Genomic DNA, 22947 nt, shown 5'->3' on the forward strand with positions numbered 1-22947 from the left:
GGCCTTTCTGCCACAACAGCTGCACGATGCAAATCTTGAGCAGCATTTCCAGCCCTGGCAAGAGGCAAGACGTACGGGGGCCAGGCTGCCGGCCACGCTCTGCCGGCCACCAGTGGCATCTATGGTGTCTGGCCATCTTGGTTTACCCTGGCACCACTTTACAACTGTGGCTTAGGCATGAGGAAGGACATCCCTGCTTGGAGTTGAGGCGCACACCATCCGATCCACAGCTCTCCTGTTTCTACTGTGAGACAGGGAATGGTTACATACATCTAATAGCTTTTTGTTTCAGACAGCTTGTGACTTCTATTTTTGAAGTTTCAAAACTTAACTTCTGATTATGAAGATTCTGATTAGTCTAATTATGAAATTAAATATCCTTCAAACAATACTTTCTTCTGGTTAACAGTATCTCTTCAATCAGCTTAGGCTCACCTAACTATGCTTTTATGTAAATACTGACATCCAGGTCAATGAGTACCCAGGAGACTTGGTACCATTATTTTCGGGGTTCTCTTGTGTTTGTCGGGGGGGGGCTAAAGGCACACATGAGCTATATTGTGTGTTCAGGTCAAAAGACAACTCACATGAGTGTGTTCTTGCCTTCCACCATGTGGGTCCTAGGGACTAAATTTAGGCAACCAGGCTTGGTGGCAAGCACCTTCCCCAGCTGAGCCCTCTCACCTGGTCCTCTACTCCTGCTCTACCTCAGTCTCCTCACCTCAGCTTGCACGCAATGTACAAGCCATGCCAGGTTCTGGACACTCCCCACCATCAGTGGGACTGGTGACATAAAGTCCCAAATCCAAACACGTTCTCACCCGAACCTACACCTCGTACCCACAGCAGAAATGGAAAGGACATCAAGACAGAGCCCAAAGCACTCAAACAGAAGGAATGGTAATCATACATGGCAGTAAAGGACAGGGGCTGATAGAGAATGAGAGCCATCATGTCTGACCACTAAGCATTCTCACACTTCACACAAGGAAAACTGTTTTTGGAGTAAATACATTTATTGATACCCATTTTACATATAGTTCAATGAAATAATCTATAAATATAAAAGCATTTTTCCTTTGGATATCACCATGGTCCATGTAAATACTCAACAGTCAGTCACCTGCAGGAAGCGCTCCCAGTCTCACTGCCTAGGTACAGACCTGAGCGTCACTCAGCAGCGGCACTGATGCACTCATGTGGCCCAGCGGTCCTGGACTGTGGCTACTGGGCATCTGCAGCAAAGACAATGTGGAAGTCTAAATCAATGGGAAGGGTATCAGCCATGAACAGGAGAAAGAACTATGAATTCATATTCCAGGCAAAGTAAAGTCCCTCAGCTGACACTTAGTGTCAGGACTCCGGAGACAGGGATGTAGAGTAACACACACTGCCCACTGCATGCTTCCTCCAAGCCACAGTGGACAGTCCACCCGAGCCTCAGGGCCACCTGCGTCAAAAACAATTCTTAAAGAGCCTACAGAGCACAGAATAAAAGACAGGGCATCAAAATTAAAGAAAAGTGAGTTAAGCACTTCAGTGACGTAATGAGTTTGCCCCTCTCTGCGGGGACTGTGGGGAAAACCCTTCTGTCCTAAATTCCCTTTGTTACACTGTGCATGACCCCGACCAAACAAAGAGAGCACATCCGTCTGCCACCAAAACACGGGTGTGGAAATCCTCTTGTTTCAGTTTTTTCCTCGACACATCCAGGGAACTGATGCAGCCCTTGTTGAGCCTGGCTCTCCCCGATGCTGCACAGACACCTCCTCTCTTCTCTCCTTCAGGACAAACACAGAAACACCCTTTGCAGCATCTTCCAAGGCAGCAAGTTAACGCATTTCCACAGGCTGCGAGGTACAGTGAAACCTGAGCTCTGAGAGGCAGTGTTAGAACGTAAGCAAAGCAAGGTCTTTAGCCACTACTCAAGTGAGAGCCTAAGGGAAGCATACAAAACTCAGTTTTCCTATAGTTTTAGGCTGGAACTGACAGCAACATTCACTGGTAAAGATGGATAACTGGTATCATCTCCAGGTCCAAATTATTCCAACTATTTAAGGTTGGACCCAAAGAGGAGAAAGACACACTGAGTTCTGAGGTCTCTGTAATTCTTTTGTGCCGTATTTTAAAGAGATAGTAGTTTCAGGTGCACAGACTGAAGGCCTTTCATCTAAACGAGAAACTCCACCACCGTCTCTAGACTCCCACAGGCAGCAGCTCCCGTGTCCTGTAGCACATGGCATCCGACTCTGGAGGGAGGAGTGGGCTGGCACTGGGCCTTGATCGCTGAGATTCAGACTAGATGGCATTCCGCGGCGTGCCATTGTGTGCCAATGCTTTCAGGCTCGGGGCACTGGTCTGGTGACTGCAACTCCTGTGAGACGTCACACCCACCTCAAACACCTCATGGATAGCTTTTCGGAAACAGTGGAAGTTGTAGTCTATCAAACCTGTGAGAGAGCAAAAAAGCCTGTCTGTTTAATGTCAACCGTGAAGCTCTCCACTCTCTGAAACTCTGTACACTGCAATCATGATAAACCAAGAACTCAGCTGCTGACACTGTTGAATTTAAAGCAGGAGTGGACAAGAAGGACCAGTAATATAACAAATCAAGAGGGGCCCTGCGGTGGTGACACACACCTTTAATCCCAGCACTTGGAAGGAGCAGAGGCAGGCAGATCTCTGTGAGTTGGAGGCCAGCTTGTTCCTAGATAGCCAGAGCTGTTACACAGAGAAACCCTGTCTCTAAAAACCAAATGAAATGAAATGAAAAGAAATAAATAATCAAGTGGGAAGGTGGATGCGTTAATGAAACCTGAAGTGAGGGATGCAGGAAGCAGGAGGCAGCATGAGTGCAGCTCATCAGGACCCAGCAGCCTGCACCCAGCTTCAGGAGGGGAGACTTCCTCTCCATTTGTTTTAGAAACTGAACATCCACTTGAGGCTTTGGGGGAACAAAGGTTTCTCCTGTGACAGAAAAGCAGATCAACAGTCTCTCCCTGCCTTTTTTTACATGTGGAACCCCAATTCCGAATGAGCAGCTGATATTGAGCTTAAAACACTCCATTTCTCAGTCTCCCGAGCTACATCAGGCACTTGGCTTAAAATTCTGAAATGCCCAAACTGAACAGCAAACTCTTCAATTCTTAGAACCACCAATATACACCCACTGGCGTAGTAAGACCACCCACCTGCACTTGTCCATATCAAACACCAAAAAGCACTCTGTGGCCTACATAAACATCATGTGACCTTTCAGTAATTTATAGCAGACTGGATAAGTCACTGAACCCTATTGACAGCATGACAGCGGATGTAACGTGTCAAAAGCAGCAGCATCAGGTCCACACTTTCGAGCATATGCTAGCCAGGGCAGAAAGCCAAAACACAACAAATCAAAACAATCTGCCAGCTCAAGTCCACAGAAGGGAGAGCTAAATGCAGGCAGGGCAAAGCTGGCAGTGAAAACTTCCTAGATGGGGCTGAACTTTGGATATACTGGCTAGATTTCAGTAAGTCCTCTCACTTTTGTACATGTGCACACATACACATCAACAAACGTAACAAAATTCTAAAAACAAAAACAAGTTACCAAAGAAAGCTGACTGTCTATGAAAAGATAACTGAAGATTAACTATGTAGACAAGAGACACCATTTCACACCTACAGACCGAAAACACGGAAGTCCAACAGTATCAAGCCTTATCAAGGACACAACATGATGAGACTCCCTCACATTGCTGCGAAGGTGAAAATGGAGAAGTCATTTGGGAGAGCCCTTTGTCAATGTGTCTACACATTCTGTTCCTGCATACTCACCCTAGAAACAGATGATGCGGTACAAAGCAAATCTGGTCATGGACATTGGCTTTGGCTTGGGGTTTGTTGCTGTTACTGCTGTTTGTTCCTTTTTTTTTTTTTTTTTTTTTTTGAGCAGTATCTCATGCAGCACAGGCTGGCCTCAAATCCATTAAGTAGCCAAGGATGACTTAACCTCCTGATCCCATCTCCATCTCCCACGTGCTGGAATTATAGGTGTGCCATACCCAGTTCATGTGGTGCTAGGAACTGTGAACCCTACATGCTACAGAAACACTCTAACAGTGGAGTTACATTCTCAGCTGAAATGGGAGGTCCTTCTGTATATGTGTTGCTTTTATTGGTTAATGAATAAAGCTGATTTGGTCTATGATAAGGCAGAATATAGCCAAGCTGGAAGATATAGAGAGAGAGTAGGAGGCGCCAAAGAGATGCCCTGTAGCTGCCAAAAGAGAAAGACACCCACAAGAACCTACCGGTAGGCCAGTCTTGTGGTAATACATAGATTAAATGAGTTAATTTCAGATGTAAGAGTTAGTTAGAAATATGCCTGGGTAATTAGCCAAACCGGGTTGTAATTAATACAGTTTCTGAGTGATTATTCAGGTCTGGGCAGCTGGGAAACAAACAAGTAGTCTCTGCTTACAAAATGGCGCCCAACGTGGTAATCCCATAGAAATAACATCACCTTCATGAGAGCTGGAACTAATTCAAGAAAACAATGTCCCCTCTCTCCCAACAAAGTTTGTCCTTAAAAAAAAAAAAAGAAAGAAAAGAAAAGAAAAGAAAAAAAAAACAATGTTTGTCCTCAGGGCTAGGGATATTATTAGGGGTTGGTTATAACTGGTATGGGGTTGGGTGTGGAAATGAAGTAGGCTCAAGGATCTCTCTTGAAAAAAGAAAAAAAGGAATGGATGGGATGGGATAATAGGTAGATTACTGTGAGCTTACTCAGACCAATAATAATAATAGGGAGTAATAGTGAGATCACTTGTGAGCTATTATTTATAGATAATTTACATTGGTATAGATTCTTGTATATTGATACAAATTCAAATTATATTTGTTATATTGAATATGCTCCTATTTCTGTCAATAACATTTGTGCACCCATGCAAAGTTATTTTGTCTATTTTATGCATGCATATTTCTACCTCTGCTTAAGATATTTTGCATAGTGATACAATTTTAGAATATATTTATCATATTGCATGACACATTTCTACCTCTGATCAAAATACTTATATATTGTTTAGATTTTGAGGTCACTTTCCTCATTTGCTGCACATTTGTTTAAAGATTGTTTAATATTCTAATATGAAGTCTTAGTCTTTAAGCTATATAAGTATTAAGAAATACAGGCCAATAGTCATCCACGTTTGTCATGCTTATAGTTAGACTAATCAAGTTCTTTAGATGCATAGAGATTGTATTCTACATAGGGAGATAATCTTCAAATACTTCAAATAACTGTAGAATATGACATTTAAATAACTTAGGGTTCTGTTGATGTGAGACACGATTGCTCCTGGCAGCACCAATCCATTCCCAAGCGAATGTTGGGCACCAAAGACACTCCACTTGGACCTTTTCTTTCTTTCTTTTTTTTTTAGATTTTTTTCTTAATTATGTATACAATAATCTGTCTGCATGTATGCCTGCAGGCCAGAAGAGGGCACCAGACCTCATTACAGATGGTTGTGAGCCACCATGTGGTTGCTGGGAATTGAACTCAGGATCTTTGGAAGAGCAGGCAATGCTCTTAACCACTGAGCCATTTCTTCAGCCCCAGGACCTTGTTTTCTTCTTGGCAAAACTAGCCTTTGGGCAAAGAACTGTCCCTGCCTTGACCACTGACAAAATGCACAGTGTCCAGATTGGACAAGCAAAATACAGGCAAAAGACCGTCAAACCTTGCCAAGACAGAATAAACAGTTTTTCAAGCTTTTCTGCCTCTGAAAATGGTCTATTAGATACTCTAGGCCTTAGTCAAAGTTGGTGGCCCCAATGTTACATATGGGACTTTCGATTATTGCACAGGTAGTCGGTTGTCTCTGTCATTTCTTGTACCTTTTAGAAATTGCATGATTGCACCTCCTGTTTACTCGGGTCTTTGATGGGATTGAAGATTAGATAAGTCATAGTTACTTTTCCTCTCTCATGACTTAGTCAAGACATTTTTAATATAAGACAGACTCCTTAGGATAGAATATAGGGTAACTACTAAAATATTTAGGGTACATTTCTTGTTTGGTGTTGTTCATGCTGGCTGTAATTCTAATTTTTATATATGTTTTTGCCTCTTCTTTTCCCTGGACAATACTTGATATTTGTTCTTATTGTATATGGTTTTGTCATAGGCTTATAACTCTCTTATTTAGACAAAAGAGGGAGGTGCTGTGGGAGCTCCTTCAGTCAATAGTCTTTAAGATAGAGGTCCACTTTGGGCATGGTCTCATGTACATGCAGATGAAAAGCATGCATGTTTTGTGTCAACTTGACATGAGACATGAGCAAGTCATCTGGAAAGAAGGGATCTTATCAAGAAAATGCTGTCTGAGGAGATGCCTGTAGGAAAGTATGTACAACACTTTCCTGACTGATGATTGAGGGCCCACCTTTGTGGTGGTGCCATTCCTGGGCTGGTAGTCCTGGGTTCTATAAGAAAGCAGACTGACCAAATCATGCAAAGCAACCCAGTAAGCAGCACCCCTCAATGGCTTCTGCCATCAGCTCTTGCCCTGTTTAAGTTCCTGCACTAACTTTTCTCAGTGATGGACTGATTGGAACTATGAGCTGAAACAAACCCTTTCTTCCCAAAGCTGTTCATGGTCATGGTGTTGATCACAGCACAGAGACCCTAATACACCTAGCTGGCCTCAGGCGTACAACAACCCTCCTGCTTCTGCCTTCCAAGGCTGGAACTAAAGAGATGAGCCATCATATATGGCTTACTCATGGGTATTTGTCACAAAATTAGTTGTACCTTTAAAATAATCCAAATGGGAACTGGACAGTGGTAGTGCATGCTTGTTATCCCAGCACTTGGAAGGCAGAGGCAAGTGAGTCTACAAGTCAGTTCCCAGACCACATAGAGAAACCCTGTCTCCAAAACAAAACAAAATTTAAATGTCTAGCAACAAAAACAAACTTCAAAATGCAACAGTAGGAAATCTCAAAAATAACCTTGAACAAGGAGAAAAACAGATGTTGCAAAAACTAACTTCAATTCCGCATCATTTGCACAATATTGCTTATGGATAGGTACAAAACAGAATAAATTATGCATAGGAAAAATAAAATACACAGCACCAAAAAAGGAATCTAGATCAAGAAAAATATACAGAAGACTGCAGGTGAATGTCATGCCAGCTCTTTTCTTAGCTATGTGCATATGTGTATGTGGATTTATGCACTTGAATGCAGTGCCCATATAGGCCAGGAGGCATCAGATCCTGGAGCTACAGTTATAGGTGGTTGTGAGCTACCCTGCCTGGCTGCTAGGGGCATTTGAAAGAGCAGGACATGATCTTAACCACTCAACTACCTCTCCAGACTTCACACTGGTTCTTAATATGAATGCACATAATTTGTTTAATATGGGGAAAAATTTATATATAAATCTTTCTTTTAAGGATCAGGCAGAAAAATGAGATTTTTTTATGTGTTTTTTGAGACAGGGTTTCTCTATATAACAGCTCTAGCTTTCCTGGAATTCTATCATTCAGGAGGCAGAGGCAGAGGCTGGCAGATCTCTGTGAGTTCAAAGCCAGCCTGGCTTACAAAGTGAGTTCCAAGACAGCTAGGGCTACACAGAGAAACAGTCTTGAAAAAGCCAAAAGAAAAAAAGAAATAATTGATAAAAACTCAATGTGAGAAATGCAGAAGAATGAAAAAAGGAACTATGAAACCCCATCTATGGACACCAATCTACAAAGAAATCTTAAAAACACCAATTACCTACCATAAGAAACTGAAGTTTAAACATGAGAAAAATGACATAAGGTATGTCAAAAGCAGGGTAGGGAAGCATCAGAAGGGAAAAGAAGATGTGGGGGGTCATCATCAAAGATGATGCACACAACGGCCAGAACACTGGCAAATACTGAAGCAGGGATGCTTCACTAATAGGTCCACACACAGTACAACACAAGCTCCATAAAGTTGCAGGTGTAAATTTTCAGTCACAAACTGACTAACCCAAGCCATGAACTAGGGCTGGAGAGCCAGCTTAATGGGCAAAAGCACTTCCCCATTTAAGCCTAACAACCTAAATTCAATCCCTGGAGCCCACGGTAGGAGAAAACAAACTCTCCAGACATCTACTGAAGGAGCTGACCTGAAGAGACAGAAGCAAGCAGAAAGATTTGACTCTGAAGAACATGGGATAAGGACAAAGGAAACCAGCCAGAAGGGATTAGGAGACAGAAAAAATACACAAGGTGATCCAGAGAAGAAAGTCGTGATTGCTCAAGGAAGGACTGACAGCCACACACTCCAGAAGACTGGGGAGGCTGCAGAAGAAAAGGCCATCGATGAAACAAGGGAAGATAGCTGAGGACTGATTCAGATGGAAAACAAACCACAGGCAAGAACGGCCAACACAAGTACATGGAGGAAGAGGGGATGGGATCAAACCTTGATTTAAAGCATAAGATTAAAAGGAAAGAGAATGTCTGGGCTATGTGTAGTGAGTGATATTTCATTTTTTATTTTAATAAATAAAGTTTGCCTGAAGATCAGAGAGTAAAACAGCCCCACTGGTCAGCCTTAGAGACCAGGCAATGGTGACACACCTTTAATCCCAGTAGCCACACTAGTTTGCCACAGAAACTGGGCAGTAGTGGTACACACCTTTAATCCCAGCCCTAGAGAGTAAGACGGGAGGAAACAGTCTCATTCTGAGATTCCTGGAGGCAGGATTGCCATTTTTGGACTGAGGTCAAGGTAGTGGTAAGAGCCAGTGGCTGGCTGTTTTTGCTTTTCTTTTTTTTTTTTTTTTTTTTTTTTTGCTTTTTTGAGACAGGATTTCTCTGTGGTTTTGGAGCCTGTCCTGGAACTAGCTCTTGTAGACCAGGCTGGCCTTGAACTCCCAGAGATCCGCCTGCCTCTGCCTCCCGAGTGCTGGGATTAAAGGCGTGCGCCACCACCGCCCGGCTGTTTTTGCTTTTCTGACCTTCAAGTTGAACTTCAAAGTCTGACTCTGGGTTTTTATTAATCATGCTACAGCAATATATAGACAGAAGGCATGGAAGTATTTAAGTATCACTTGTATGATAGTAATTAGTATTATGGCATAATACTACTTTCAAGAACCTGAGAAATCATAACAAAAATTGTAATTTAACAGCTTTTTAGCTGGGTGTTTTGGCCCATGCTTTTAACACCAGCATTCAGTAGGCAGATGAGTTTCTGTGAGTTCAAGGCTGGCCTGGTCTACGTAACAAGTTCAAGAACAGCCAGAGTACCATGATAGAGACCCTGCCTCAAAACTCAAAACAACAGCAAAAGAACAGCTCTTTAAACTGGAGATGGCTCAGAGGTTAAGAGCTCTGGCTGCTTTCCCAGAGGACCAGGATTTGATTTCTAGTACACACATGGTGGCTACAACCATCTGTAATTCCAGTTCCAGGGCATCTGACACCTGCTTCTGGCTTCTGTGGGTACTGCATACAAGTAGTTCACAGACATACATGCAAGCAAAATATGTACATAAAATAATAAAAATTAAAAAAGAGAAACAAGCAACTCTTTGAGGGCTAGAGAAATGGTTCAACAGTTAAAAGTGCTTGCTGCTCTTGTATAGAACCCAAATTTAACCAAATTTAATTACCAGCACCCAACGGAGCCTCAAAAGCACCTATAGCTCCAGCATTCCAGCGGCTCCAATGGCTTCTTTTGCCCACCTTGGGTTCCTGCATCCCTGTGGTACTCATACATATACTCAGGCATACATACAAACATATAAAATAATAAGCCTTTTTTTCTTTTTTTTAGTTTTCTAAGACAGAGTTTCTCTGTGCAACAGCTCTGGCTGCCCTGGAATTCACAAAGACTCCCCTGCCTCTGCCTCCTGAGTGCTGGAACTAAAGGTGTGTGCTGACACAGGCCTTTTTTCTTTTTAATGATAGTTCACAAAACCCTACACTCTGCAATTCCAGTTCAAGGGGAGCCAATGCTTTTTTCTGGCCTCCACCAGCACTGCATATATGTGATACATAGACATGCACATGTACATGTATACCTAGACACACACACACACACACAGTAAAAAAATAAAAAGGAAAGAAATTTAAACAATGAATAATAAATACAAACAGTTTTTTAAAAATCTTGAAAAAAACTTTACCTTTTCGTTCAAAGCTTTCTTCCCTAAGAATGCAAACCAGTGCCAAAAATTTAGTGACTTCCTTTAAATAAAGGACAGTTGTGTTATTCAGCTTGATAATGGCCATCGATTCTTTGTCATAGGCACTTCCACTTCCGTCTTCCTTCAATCTATTTTAAAAGAAAGCACCATTTATTACAAGTTTCCCAACTAGGCATTTTGTACAGGAGCAAACCTTTCCACCCCATCCTAAACATCTTTTGACAAGGAACAATACTGCCTTGAATACTGGGGCAGCCATCACTTTAGGGAGAGATTCCTAATACAACCCAGGAGCCTCTGCTAGCAGCAAAGCTATGCATATCCTTCTGCATTACCATCATCAAGCATTTGGAAACAAAGGTGGCAATGATGTAGCTCCGAACCACAGACATTTCCAAAATCATGCTGGCCAGGCCACTTGCCTGCCCAGACCGTGCTCTCTCTCACGTCCCTCAAGCTGGTGTAAGGTGGCCAGCCAGTTACTGTAGGATATATTCTACAGGTCAATCTAATCACACCTTCTCTCAGACATCTTTTGTTGTTTTCTCAATCCTCATCACCCCAAAAATAAAAACTCAAGAAAATTCATAAAGTCTATAGAAGACTAGTCCCAGACAGGAATTATGTTAAAAATCAAGAACTTTTAGATGGAGTTTCAGGGCTGGTGAGGCAACTTATCAGGTAAAGTTTTTGGTGCTAAGCCTGACAAGTGGAGTTTGAGCCACAAATAGAAACACAGGAATGACTCCTGCCACTTGTCCTCCATGGCACCCATGGCACCAGAGCAAGCATGCAGCTGTGCCTGCTCAGAACTGACAGTCATCAAAACTGCCTCTTTGGGGGCTGGAAAGATGGCCCACTAGTTAAAAGTACTCACTTCTCTTCTAGAGGACCCAGGTTTGGTTCCCATCACACACATCAGACAGCTCAGAATCCTGCCATTCCAGTTTCAGCAATCTGAGGTGCCCTCTGGTCTCAAGGACACACACATACACGGTGCACATAAACTCATGCAGGCACACAGACACATACTCATAATAAACAAAATACATCTTAAAAGAAGTATTTTTGCCTTCCAAAGGAGGATGAAAGGCCCAGCACTCAAGAGTCTAGGGAAGAGGATGACAAATTCAAGGCAAGCCTGGCCTAAAATAAGACTGTTTCAAAGACAGAAAAAAAGCAATCCAAAAAAATTGTTTAAAAAAAAAAGTGAAGGAAACATACAAAGAAAATGCTATCAACAGGTATCTGGAAGGAAACAAGGCTCCCCTCCTGTTTTCTCTTGAATTTACCATCTCATGTATTGTTCTCATGAAGAAGGACTTAGTTTTCAAATTGCTCTAAATCTTACAGCTCACCTTTTCATACATTAATTTGATTCCCACAGCCCAGAGACAAATTGTTACTGCTGCCTTATTTAACCACTTTAACACAGGGGTGGAGCAAAACATAGCAACCTAAATACAAATAAAGTCATAAAACTCTATTCATAAAAAGTAAAAATATGTCTGGCAAGGTCTGGACTCAAACTTAGGGTTTTCATTCAGTCCCAAGCAGTAGGGAAGTCTGATCCATATGCTTTACAGTATAAAAGGAAACCGCTTCCTCCTGATGGAAGAAGAGGAAACGCTCTGTGCTGTCAGCTGATAGCCAGAGGTCAAGGAGATCCTATTCTGTGCCACACAGGAAGTGAGAGCAGGCACCAGCTGACAACAAGCCAGTTCAGACGTGTATGGACATCTGTGGCTGGACTCATAGCCAGCAGTTGCAGTATCCGGTGTGGAGCCACATGATTCCAAGTCACACACTAACATGAGAAAGTTATGTCATGAAGCCCTGAGTTCAATCCCTGGAACCCACATTAAGGTAAAAGAAAAAAAGTGACTCCAAAGTTGCCCTCTGACCTCCATGTGTGTGTCACAACACACACACACACACACACACACACACGCACATTAATCTTTTTAATTAAAAAAAAAATGTTACAAGTACATCCTTGACTGGGGACACAGATTTATAAGCACTTACTTGCTTAGCAAATGCAAAGCTATAGGGGCAGAGAGAACAAGAGAGACATCTAGACAGCTATTTATGTCTAGATTAGACAGATTTTGATGATTAATAAAGTTAAGAAATAAAATATGCTAATGACCTTTAAAAGTAGACTTAAAACTTACAGGGTTTTTTTTTTGTTTGTTTCTGTTTTGGGTCAAACTCTCTATGTAAGATTTTGAGGCGCCTAAATTAGGGATGTAGCTGACTTCCATCCCCAGCACCACAGAAAAGCACGTGTGTGTGGTGATGGACACCTGTAATCCTAGCACTTGGGAGGTGGAGACAGGAGGATCAGAAGTCCAAAGTCACCCTCAACTAAATATACCAAGTTTGAGGCTAGCCTGGGCTACTTGAGACCCTGACTCCCAAAAAACAAACAAAACAAAACCAAAAAAAAAAAAAAACCTTTGAAGCAAGTATGCTTACTCGAATTTTAATCAAAATATGTCTAAGCAGGAGCAGGAAGGTCCCAGACAAGAGGAAGATTTAGAAGCAACAAGACCTAAAGGGACTCAGCTGAGAGGAGAGGAAAGGGAACCTGACAGGTGCTGAAATTCTCAATGAAAAGACTGCTGCGGCAGATACCCTTAGAAGAACGAATGCCAAGTGTCAACACACACATCTCTCCTATGACCCAGCAGTATCCGGTATCCCACTTATATGCTTACAGAAGATGCACACAGCAGACTTCAAACCTTCCCTCATATTTATTTGTACTGACATAGTTTCCAAATGAGAGATCTAAAATATGAAAACTGATAGCAGTTTTTTGTTTTGTTTTGTTTAAAAAAGGGGGGAGGGCACAAAAAACCCAGGTGACAGTCTGCTCTACAAGAGCTAGTTCCAGTTCCAGGATAGGCTCCACAGAGAAACCCTGACTCGAAAAACCAAACAAAAAAAAACCAAAAAATAAAAACAAAAACCAAAACAAACAAACAAACCAAATGACAGGGCCAGAGCTGTCTCAGCTCGTAAAAGCCTGACATCACAGCTGCATGATGAGATGGAAAGGTGGAGACAGGAAGTTCAGCACACGAGGGCCAATCGAGCCTGGAGTACGCTGCACATAAGAAACCAGAGAGTGGCGGGCAGTGGTGGTGCATGCCTTTAATCCCAGCACTCAGGAGGCAGAGGCAGGCGGATCTCTGTGAGTTGGAGACCAGCCTGGTCTGTAAAGCGAGTGTCAGGACAGGCTCCAAAGCTACAGAGAAACCCTGTCTCGAAACGAAACAACACAAAACAAAACAAGGAAGGAAGGAAGGAAGGAAGGAACCAGTGAGACCCTGTCTCAACAGGCAGAAGGTGAGAACCCACTCCTGAAAGCTGCCATCTGACCTTCACTTTGAGCACCATGGAGGACGCACACACAAAATAAATAAATAAATGTTAGAAAAATGTACTGGCTTTTAAATTTTTGGCTAGTTTTCTTTTTTTTTTTTAAAGCAATATGCTCTGATCATCTATTTTTAAGAATGGAAAACATGAAAGTTTACTGAGTAACAGACCACCTCAGTTTTATTACAGAAAATAGTACAAGGGACAGCATATAATCAGCGAGAGTAGATAGAAACAGACAAGGTAAGGCATTCTGTTCACAGGCAGTTGAAGGAAGGTGCTGACAAACCAGGCACGCAGACAGGATGGGCAGGTGTGCATGGTAAGAGACTTATTTCAGGAATCTCATGCACATATCAGATATTTTACGTGCAAGTCCTTCTAACAACTAAAGTTCCGATTTTTTTTTTTTTTTTTTTTTTTTTGCTTATCTGTTTGAAACATGGTCTGTCTCATTAATGATGTAGCCCTGGTTGTCCTAGAACTCACTCAAATTCAGAGATCGGACTGCCCCTGCTTCCCGAGTGCTGGAGTTAAAGGGGTGCATCACCATGCCCAGCTAAAATTCTGATTTTTTTTTTTTAAGACACTGTTAAGATTAAGAATCCTCCCTTTTACCAGGTGTGGTGCTATGTGCCTTAAGTTCCAACACTCAGAAAGCAGAGGTCGGAGAATCTCTGTGAGGTCAGTCTGGTCTACATAGTGAGTTATAGGCCAGTCAGGGCTACATATTAAAACCATCTCAACCAACCAACCAACCAAATCCCAAAGTCCCTCATTCCATGAAACCTGAGTTTAAATTAGGAAACAGCATTTATTCACACCATTTTAGTGTGTTTTATTTACTGTTATTTGGTTATATAGGGCTACCTTCGACTTCTGATCCTCCCAGGGCTTAGATTCTCACATGGCTGTTCAGACATCTTGGGGACAGTTAGAGATGTAGATCTCACTTTGTAGCCCTGGCTGTCCTGAAATTCACTATGTAGACCAGGCTGGCCTCAAACTCAGAGATCTGCCTGCCTCTGCCTCCACATTTCATTCAGTGTAAGCCCGAGGTAGGAATTAGATAAGGTTCCCGCCTACCTGGGATCTTGCAGGAAGGTGTAAAGCACTTACCCATATATACAAGACACATCAATTACAACATCAATCATGTCACAGCAAAGTTCGTAAGACTGCATATCCACAGGAGAACTGTCTGTTGCAATGTAGATTTTGCTGACAACATCAAAGAGAAAAGCTTTTTCAATACCTGAATTCTTGGGAAAACAAAATTGGATAAGTGTTCAGTTTCTTTTAGGAATCACAATTTGCAATTTTTTTAAAGGCCTTAAATTACTGAAAAAACATTCTTAATTTTAAAAGTAATATTCCACATTTTTTTAATGGTTCTGGGATAATGAATGCAGAGTTCAATAAATGCTCTACTAATGAAATCCACCTGAACCCTTCCTATCACCTTTAAGAATACAATTAAACATCAAAAACAAATGATGCTTGGTTGGGAGACCTTAAACAGAGCCTTACAAAGCATGTATCTCAATCATCCTGCTTCTGTGTCTTGTGTTTTGGAAATACAGGTATACACAGCACAACCAGCAACGATTCATTATTATTATTATTATTACTTTTGTGTGTATGCAGTGCTAGAAACTGCTCCTATGGCTTTTCACATACTAAGCAGTGCCCTACCACAAAACTACATCCCAACCTTCAATTAAATAAGCTTACAATTAAAAAAGTACAGGGAAGCCGGGCGGTGGTGGCGCACGCCTTTAATCCCAGCACTCGGGAGGCAGAGGCAGGTGGATCTCTGTGAGTTTGAGACCAGCCTGGTCTACAAGAGCTAGTTCCAGGACAGGCTCCAAAACCACAGAGAAACCCTGTCTCGAAAAACCAAAATAAATAAATAAATAAATAAAAAAGTACAGGGAACTTTACCTAAAAAAACAAACAAACAAACACCAACTACCACCATCACCAACAACAATACACAAGAAAACAACTGAAGCTATACTTTATGCTATTATTTATCCTATCCGACATGTTGAGTCACTGATCTTTATTTCAAGTACCATTTTTGTGGAGAATTAAATGCAAACACATTTAATAACGATGACAGAATTGAAAAATCATATCAAAAGTAAATAGTTCACTTACTGATATAAAAATATTTAATAGGTTTTCCAAAGTTGGCAGTTGTGGAATGAGTTTCTGTACCACCTTACTGAAGGCTTCAAATATTGAATGGTCATAGATGCTAGTCAAATAAAAGCTGGAAAATTCAACACCAGATGGTTACTTCATAAATTCAATAACTACTGTCACAATGCCTATAATTTCCGTTTCTTAACGCTCAGATGTATCCTGTCTCATATCCCCATCATTTCTGATAGCTAAGACCATTTCCCAAACTGGCCGTGCCAATCACCCCCTTGACTACACTACACAGAGGGCAATTAAGGGAGCACCCAAGAAGGCTCATCAAAAGAGAAACCCAGAGGGTCACACACGCTTTGCAAACCACCCCTTAAGGCTTACTTCACAAGAACAAAACTGAGACAAAAGCCAAGACTAAAATTCAAGATAGAGACAGGGTCATTTGTTTTTATGTATGTATGTATGTATGTATGTATTTATTTATTTTAGACAGAGTAGCAGGAACCCAGGTTGGCCTCAAGCCCACTATATAGCTGAGGATGACCCTGAATTTCTAATCTTCCACATCCCCAAGTAAAGCTGGGATTACAGTCCTTTGTCACCACACCAAGCAGAGTTATGTGGTATTTATTAAATAATACAATTCACATTTCAACTAAAACATCACCTCAAGAAGTTCTTTCCTGTCAGCCATGGTGGTATATAAGTCTGTAATCCCAGCCTTGGTAAAAGGCAGATGGATCTCTGAGTTTGAGGCCAGCCTGGTCTACATAACAGAGTTCCAGGACTATACAGTTAAATCCTGTTATTTCCTCTCCTCCCACTACCAGCCTACATACATAGTAAACCTGTTCCTGCTACCCTTCTGCCATAATTTGTTCTTCACAGCACTGGTAAGTACTTAAACTCCACCATACATTTCTTACGAGCTGTATCCTTTCAATCGTGCGCCCCAAGAGAAAAGCAGCTGTCATCTCTCTCACAGTTGCAAGCCCATTGCCTGAATAGTGTTCAGGATTTGCTGAGTAAACAAATCAGTCTGCAGCCATAACACCCTGAAACACCTGACCTCTTCTGATTGCATGACTACACTGGTCCTCAGGATTAAGTAATTAGTCTAGGGAAGATTGAGAACTATAAAGAGTAGGAGTTGGACTCTAAAAGGATTATAGTGAAGAAATCACATGTAGATTTAATAAAACACAAATTTGTCCTTAAACATTATGGACAATTCCACTTGTTTTTTTCATTAAGGACATTTTTTTATTTAATTGCATTCATGATCTATTTTATATAAACATTACCACATCAGAAATGAGGAACTGTATTTGTACTTTACAGATGGCGTAAAGAAAATTTGAAGGAAGTACATAAGAACTTAATCAAGAAGGGGCTCTACTCTAAAGGTGGCAGGTAAGGCTACGTGACTCCTGACACTAGCAAAGAAGGGACATTTCAGTGTTTCCTTTAGGCAAAAACTTGAGAAATGTTAGAGTCATCAGGACCTGTGAGGACTGGAGATGGTGGGGACTCACAGAACCTGCAAGGCACAGAGCATGTTCAGAAGCTGAGTTCCTAGAAATGGAAAAGCAAGCTGTACCTCACCCATATAACTGCTGGTACTAAACAGAGGTTTGGGATGTGCTGGCAGAAGCTCAAGGGCAAAATGCTTACAAAGAGTATGTACAAGGTCCTGGATTCAATTCCCAACACACATAAACAGTAAAAGTCTGATGCAAAATTCTGCCGAGGCTAGGCTTATTGCAGTGCCTTCTAAGTACAGGGGAAAACATGGAATGTCCTGGAGAGCTCGGCAGGAGTTGACAAGGAGCAGACAGAATAACAGTGGTTCCTCACCAGTATAAGGAAGCAGGCTTTAAGTTCTGGCAAAAAATAAAATTAAAAAAAAAAAACTATATTACCAGATCCCTAAGATTTTATGGGATGGCACTTTTACTTTCTCTTATGAACATGTATTTACTTTTGCCTTTCAAGACAGGATCTTACTAAGTAGCCTTGGTTGGATGACTTCAAGTTTGCACAATCATCCTGCCTCTGTTTCCCAAGTGCTGGGATTACAAAGGTACAACACCATGCCCAACTCTGATAAAGACTCTACTTTATTCTTTTTAAGCATAAATTACCTAGAAATGTTTTAAAATTTTAATCTAAGAGGATCAATGGGATTTTCCCTACCATGTTTCCTTAGAACTACCTGAAATATTCTACAGCCTAAGGCCCAGATACTTTAGGAATAGGACAATTGGCTGGAATACAGAAGCAAGTTTTTATAATAGAGCAGGGATAAGGAAACTACACTTGCAACTCTTCTCGGTTTCCCCTTAAGCTGTTTTTATGATCAAGTGGACATCCTCCCATGTACTGTAATTACTCATTTCTTTCCATTATCACAAAAGATAGACAATAACATTCCTCATACACTTTTAGAATACAAATACACAAAATACATAACCATCATTCCATATTAGTATGTGTTCTTTAGGGTAAGTTCTTGATATTTAACTGCAAAGCAGCAGTCCTTCAAACTCAGTAGCAGCACTATGTAAGCACAGAAGACAACTTACCTAACTCAGACTGTCTAAGAACCACAGCTGTCTGAAAAGCTAAGACACACCAGAATCAGTCCACACTTGGGCTCTTCCTACTGAGACACTGACAAGACCCAAAGTCAACTTTCACAAAAATTATGACAGATTTCTTGCACAAAGCCAACTGGGGTTAAAAGGTGAAGAAACCAAGAGGGGGAGAAGTCCCAAGGCAGACTCACGCCATGAGGAAAGAGCCTGATTCCAGTCCCTCGAGATGAGTTTGCAAAAGCACCACTGGAAATACTTCACATGACTTCAACCACCAGGAAAATGAAAAGGGGGAAAGTAATCTCTCAGTAACACAAAGCTTACAAAACAGCTTGGAATTCAACAAAGAAGAGATCAAAATGATTACAGAATTGGGAAAGGGTCCACCAGTCACAGAAAGCTGGTGTGCGTAATGACAGAGATGGGAATACATTTACAAGGCTCTCGTATCAAACACACATGTTGTTACCTAAGATGGAGCTTTTCTAGCCCAGCATCTGCAAGGTCATCATTGGCCCTTTGATGAATGTCCCTCTGTGTTTCTATTTTGTGATCATCAGACAGACCATCAACTTTGTGAATAAAAACCTCAAAATTCATGTCTGGGTTAACTTTGTAGGCTTTAGAGACAGTGATGTGAAGTCGTGTTAAAGCCTCCATGTAATCATCCTGAAAGTCAGAACAAAAGAGTTTTAACAAGAAACCTTATAAAACACAAGTAACAAGTTAAGAAAGCCTCAAACCACCTCTTTCCCCAACCACAGAAAATAGGCTATCCTAATTACTCATAAATATTCAGACGTGCTGACATATAACCAGTAAATAGCTCTTCCGTTTCTTAAGATAGGAAATCAAATACCAAGTCAATGCCTCAAGTTTTAATGCTGTCACTGTAACAGAAGGAAAGGCAAAACGCACATTTTCCCCAATAGAACTGTTAAAGTAATCCCAGCTCTGCCATTTGTCAGGAGTGTGGCTCTAAGTAAACTGCTTAAACCCTGACCTCAAGTCAAGGGTAACTACCCACACCACTCCATAAATCAGATGGTGTAAGAGAAGGCACGCACCACGGAGCTGGCAGCGCTCAGAAAGCATTCCTTCCCTACACAGCCCGCCCATCCGACTCCCTACCATGCAGTGGGCCCTTAGTGTGTGCTGCTAGATTAAGTTCAACTTAAATCAGGAAAAGTAGAATGGACTCATTTCTCATAGTCTTCCTGTGGCCACTGATGGGGATACTTCAATGGATGAGGTGACCACTGTAATATCTACTATCTACAGCAACAGCTACTATTAACCAATAAACATACAAAGTCAATGGTAACTGTTCATTAAGTGGGACTCAAGAAATGTAAATGACATCTTCTAAGCACCTGAGAGTCTGGAATTGTACAATAACAGGTCTGCTCCCAAAAATCCCTCTGTAGCTGACTGTCTTACACTGTCAGGGGATCTACTGGGAAGAGACAAGCTTCAAGCATGTGACAAAGGAAACAAACAAATTTCCTCTGTTCCTACATCTTTTTGCCACCAGAGAAGAAAGCACACATATCATGCCTGACTACCTGCGCATCAATGACATATATCAATGCTCCTGTCCCCCTGAAGATCATTTCGTAGTCAAAGGTTGGGTCAAAGAAGTCCATCTGTCCAGGAAAATCCCAAATCTGGAAGTTCACAAAGGAGCTATTGGAAATGTCATCTTTATAAATCTTGTTTGTACTTTCCAAAAAGAGAGTCTCATTTGGTGACATCTTATGAAACACCACCTGTTAAGAGAAACAGAAACGATTTCACAACTATTTAACTACAGAATTTATATTAAAAATCCCATATCATTGACAGTAAAATTTTGACCTATAACAACAACAAAAACCAAAGAAATAATAATTGGAGGCTAAATCACTGGTAATGTTCTTCTACTTCTGACAGAAGACGCTGAGTCAGCTCCCCTCACCCACTGTAAAATGAGTTTTCTTTTACTATCTTAACTACGTTACTACTAGTGGCACCATCTCTTGCTTACGCTGTTCCCATGTGTTTGGTTTTCATTCAGGGTATTTGTAATTTTTTATTCTGGGAGGGAAGGGGTTTTGTTTTGAAAAGGGGTCTTAGCTATACTGTAGCCCAGACTCAAAATTCAATTCTCTTTACTTCCTCCAGTACTGAAATCAGTGCCATTTCGTCAGGCTCTACTGTTTTAAACTTGTCAACACCTGCTTTAAGATCATGAAACTATTCTAGATGAAGTTTAAAACTAACTCATTCAAAAATAACACAAGCTTACCTCCGCCTCTAAGGAACAAGAAAAAAAAAAATAGATTGGATCCTGCCCTCACTGAGTTCACAATCTGAACAGAATGAGCCGGGCGGTGACAGCACATGCCTTTAATCCCAACACTAGAGAGGCAGAGGCAGGCAGAGCTCCGGGAGTTCGAGATAGTTCCAGGACAGGCTCCAAAGATACAGAAAAACCCTGTCTAGAAAAACAAAAAAAAAAAAAAAAGAAAAGAAAAAAAGAAAAACCAAACAAACAAAAAAACCAATCTGAACAGAATGCAAAATTGTCCAGAGTGAGAAGTGGGGAGGCCTGTGGGAGGAGGGAAGCGGCAGCTACACAAGAAAAGAAATGGTAAAGACAGCAAATTGTTAAGTCTCACAGCTGGGAATGAGCACCAGGTAAAACCTTCACCGTGCTCACACCTGTAATCTCTCAGCACTCGGAGGTAGACTCAGGACCAGAAATTCAATCAAGGCTAGCCTGAGATATGTAAAAAAGAAAAGAAGGAAGTTGGAAGGAAGGAGGGACAGAGGGAACCAGCAGGGCTGGAGATGTAGTTTTTAAGGCTTGCCTGATACAATCCTAACATATAGCAAACTTGCCTCTCAGTGTTAACTTGGAAGAGAGACAAAAATTCGCAGTACCAGTTTGAAAAGGCCTGTGTTCAAGCCTACAAAGTACTGCCGCACCTTTCTTCCCCCCAAAAGCCCAAATTTTGAGACTGACAAAAGAATTAAGGTAAATAAAATAGTTCAGCAAATGCAGGGGGAGGGGGTAGTTTACTTTTATTTATTTTTTTCGAGACAGGGTTTTCTGTGTAGCAGCCCTAGCTGTCCTGGAACCAGCGCTGTAGACCAGGCTGGCCTCGAACTCACAGAGATCCACCTGCCTCTGCCTCGAGTGCTGGGACTAAAGGCGTGCGCCACTACCGTCCAGCTAGAGCTAGGGTAGCGACTTAAAAAACAAAAACAAAAAACAAAAAACACCGCATCTACAAAATACCAGAAAGATCTGGATAAACCTTGTGTCAGAATGGAAACGGGAAAAGCCTGGGTGTCAGCGATACCAGTTTTATCAGAAGTTCGCAGTTTGTAATGGGAACGATTGATGAAATAAAATCAACCCTGCCTCTATTTTCCTGTTCAAGGAAAATAAAACGCCTTAGGCATTCTACTAGATCTTGACAGACCCAAGGTGAAAAAGAATGCACTGTGTGTGACCAGTTACAGGGGACTGTCACCTGTAGCTGCAATCACCGGGCGACAAGAACTAAAAGTCGGTGCAGTGATGGGACCCTGCAGTGATGGGACCCTCCCCCCCCCCCCCCCAATAAACGTCACGGAAGTCTTCACCAGACTAATAACAGCAGGTACTTCGCTGCCCAATGTCTTGGCCACAACTCTTTCTGGAGTTGCCGTGGCCCGCAGCCTGGGCGGGGACTCCCTGAAAACTCGGGTCACCTAAGTGAGGAGCTGCAGGGGAGCACGCTCACCAAGTTCTCCACGTGAGAACCGGAGAGAACGAGTCGGTTTCCTCAACGCCACAGGGGCTGTGACCCAGAGGGCGGAGATGTAGGGCGGTGCCCGGCACCTGCCTCCACCCTCCAGCCAGCGTCGCCTCCTTGCCCCGCTCGGCCCTCGGCCCGTGGAGTCGGGCGTTGGAGGCCCAGGTCGGGGACCCCGGGCGGGTGGCGCCCAAGCTCCGCACTCGCAGGCGTGGACCGTGCGCCGGGACGCAGGGCCAGGCCGCCACCCTCTTCAGGCCTCCCGGGCGGCCGCCACCTGAGCGCTGCGGGCGGAGCGAGACCGAGGGCGGGAGGCCCGGCGCGGGGCGCTCACCTTCTGGATGGAGGACTTGCCGCTGCGCCGCAGCCCCATGAGTAGGATCCTGGGCTTGGAGCTGTCAGCGCCGCCCGGGCCGCAGCCACCGCTGGCCCCCGCGCCCCCGCCGCCGCCCGCCGCTGCCTCCTCTTCCTCCTCTTCCACGCCGTAGCCGAAGTCCTTGGGGAACGAGTCGGCTGCTCCGTAACTGCCGGCCAGGGGCGTCTCCTCCGCCCCGTACTGCAGGGACATGGTGCTGGACCGCCGCCGCCCGCGCCCTGACAGGCCAGGCCAGGCCAGGCCGCCGCCTCCCCCTGCTGCCGCTGGTGCCGCCGCCCCCGGCAGCCGCTGCCGCCGCTGGGCCCGCCCCCAAACCGGATAATTGGACTGCCGCCGAGAACCGGCTCCTTATTGGCTGGGTGGGTTGCCACTCCGGAGCAGCAGGGTAGGTGGTGTGCATCACGTGCCTGGAATCACCTGACTTGCAGCGACTGCTGCGGGGAGGGG

General features: G+C 42.9%; 1 protein-coding gene across 1 annotated transcript; it reads right to left on the reverse strand.

The window, feature by feature from the left end:
* Window positions 1–995: 995 nt before the first annotated feature.
* Window positions 996–22811, reverse strand: Rragc (Ras related GTP binding C). Its single transcript, XM_041651542.1, has 7 exons — window positions 22459–22811; window positions 19905–20108; window positions 18809–19008; window positions 15743–15857; window positions 14699–14841; window positions 10169–10317; window positions 996–2450 (listed from the first exon to the last, which is right to left on the reverse strand). The coding sequence occupies exons 1-7, from the start codon at window positions 22690–22692 to the stop codon at window positions 2299–2301; spliced, it is 1197 nt and encodes a 398-aa protein (XP_041507476.1). The 5' UTR covers window positions 22693–22811; the 3' UTR covers window positions 996–2298.
* Between the last annotated feature and the right edge of the window lie 136 nt (window positions 22812–22947).

Source organism: Microtus oregoni, unplaced genomic scaffold, assembly GCF_018167655.1.
Source record: "Microtus oregoni isolate MIOR12 unplaced genomic scaffold, Mior012 000005F_ref0000423, whole genome shotgun sequence".
Taxonomy (NCBI): Eukaryota; Metazoa; Chordata; class Mammalia; order Rodentia; family Cricetidae; genus Microtus; species Microtus oregoni.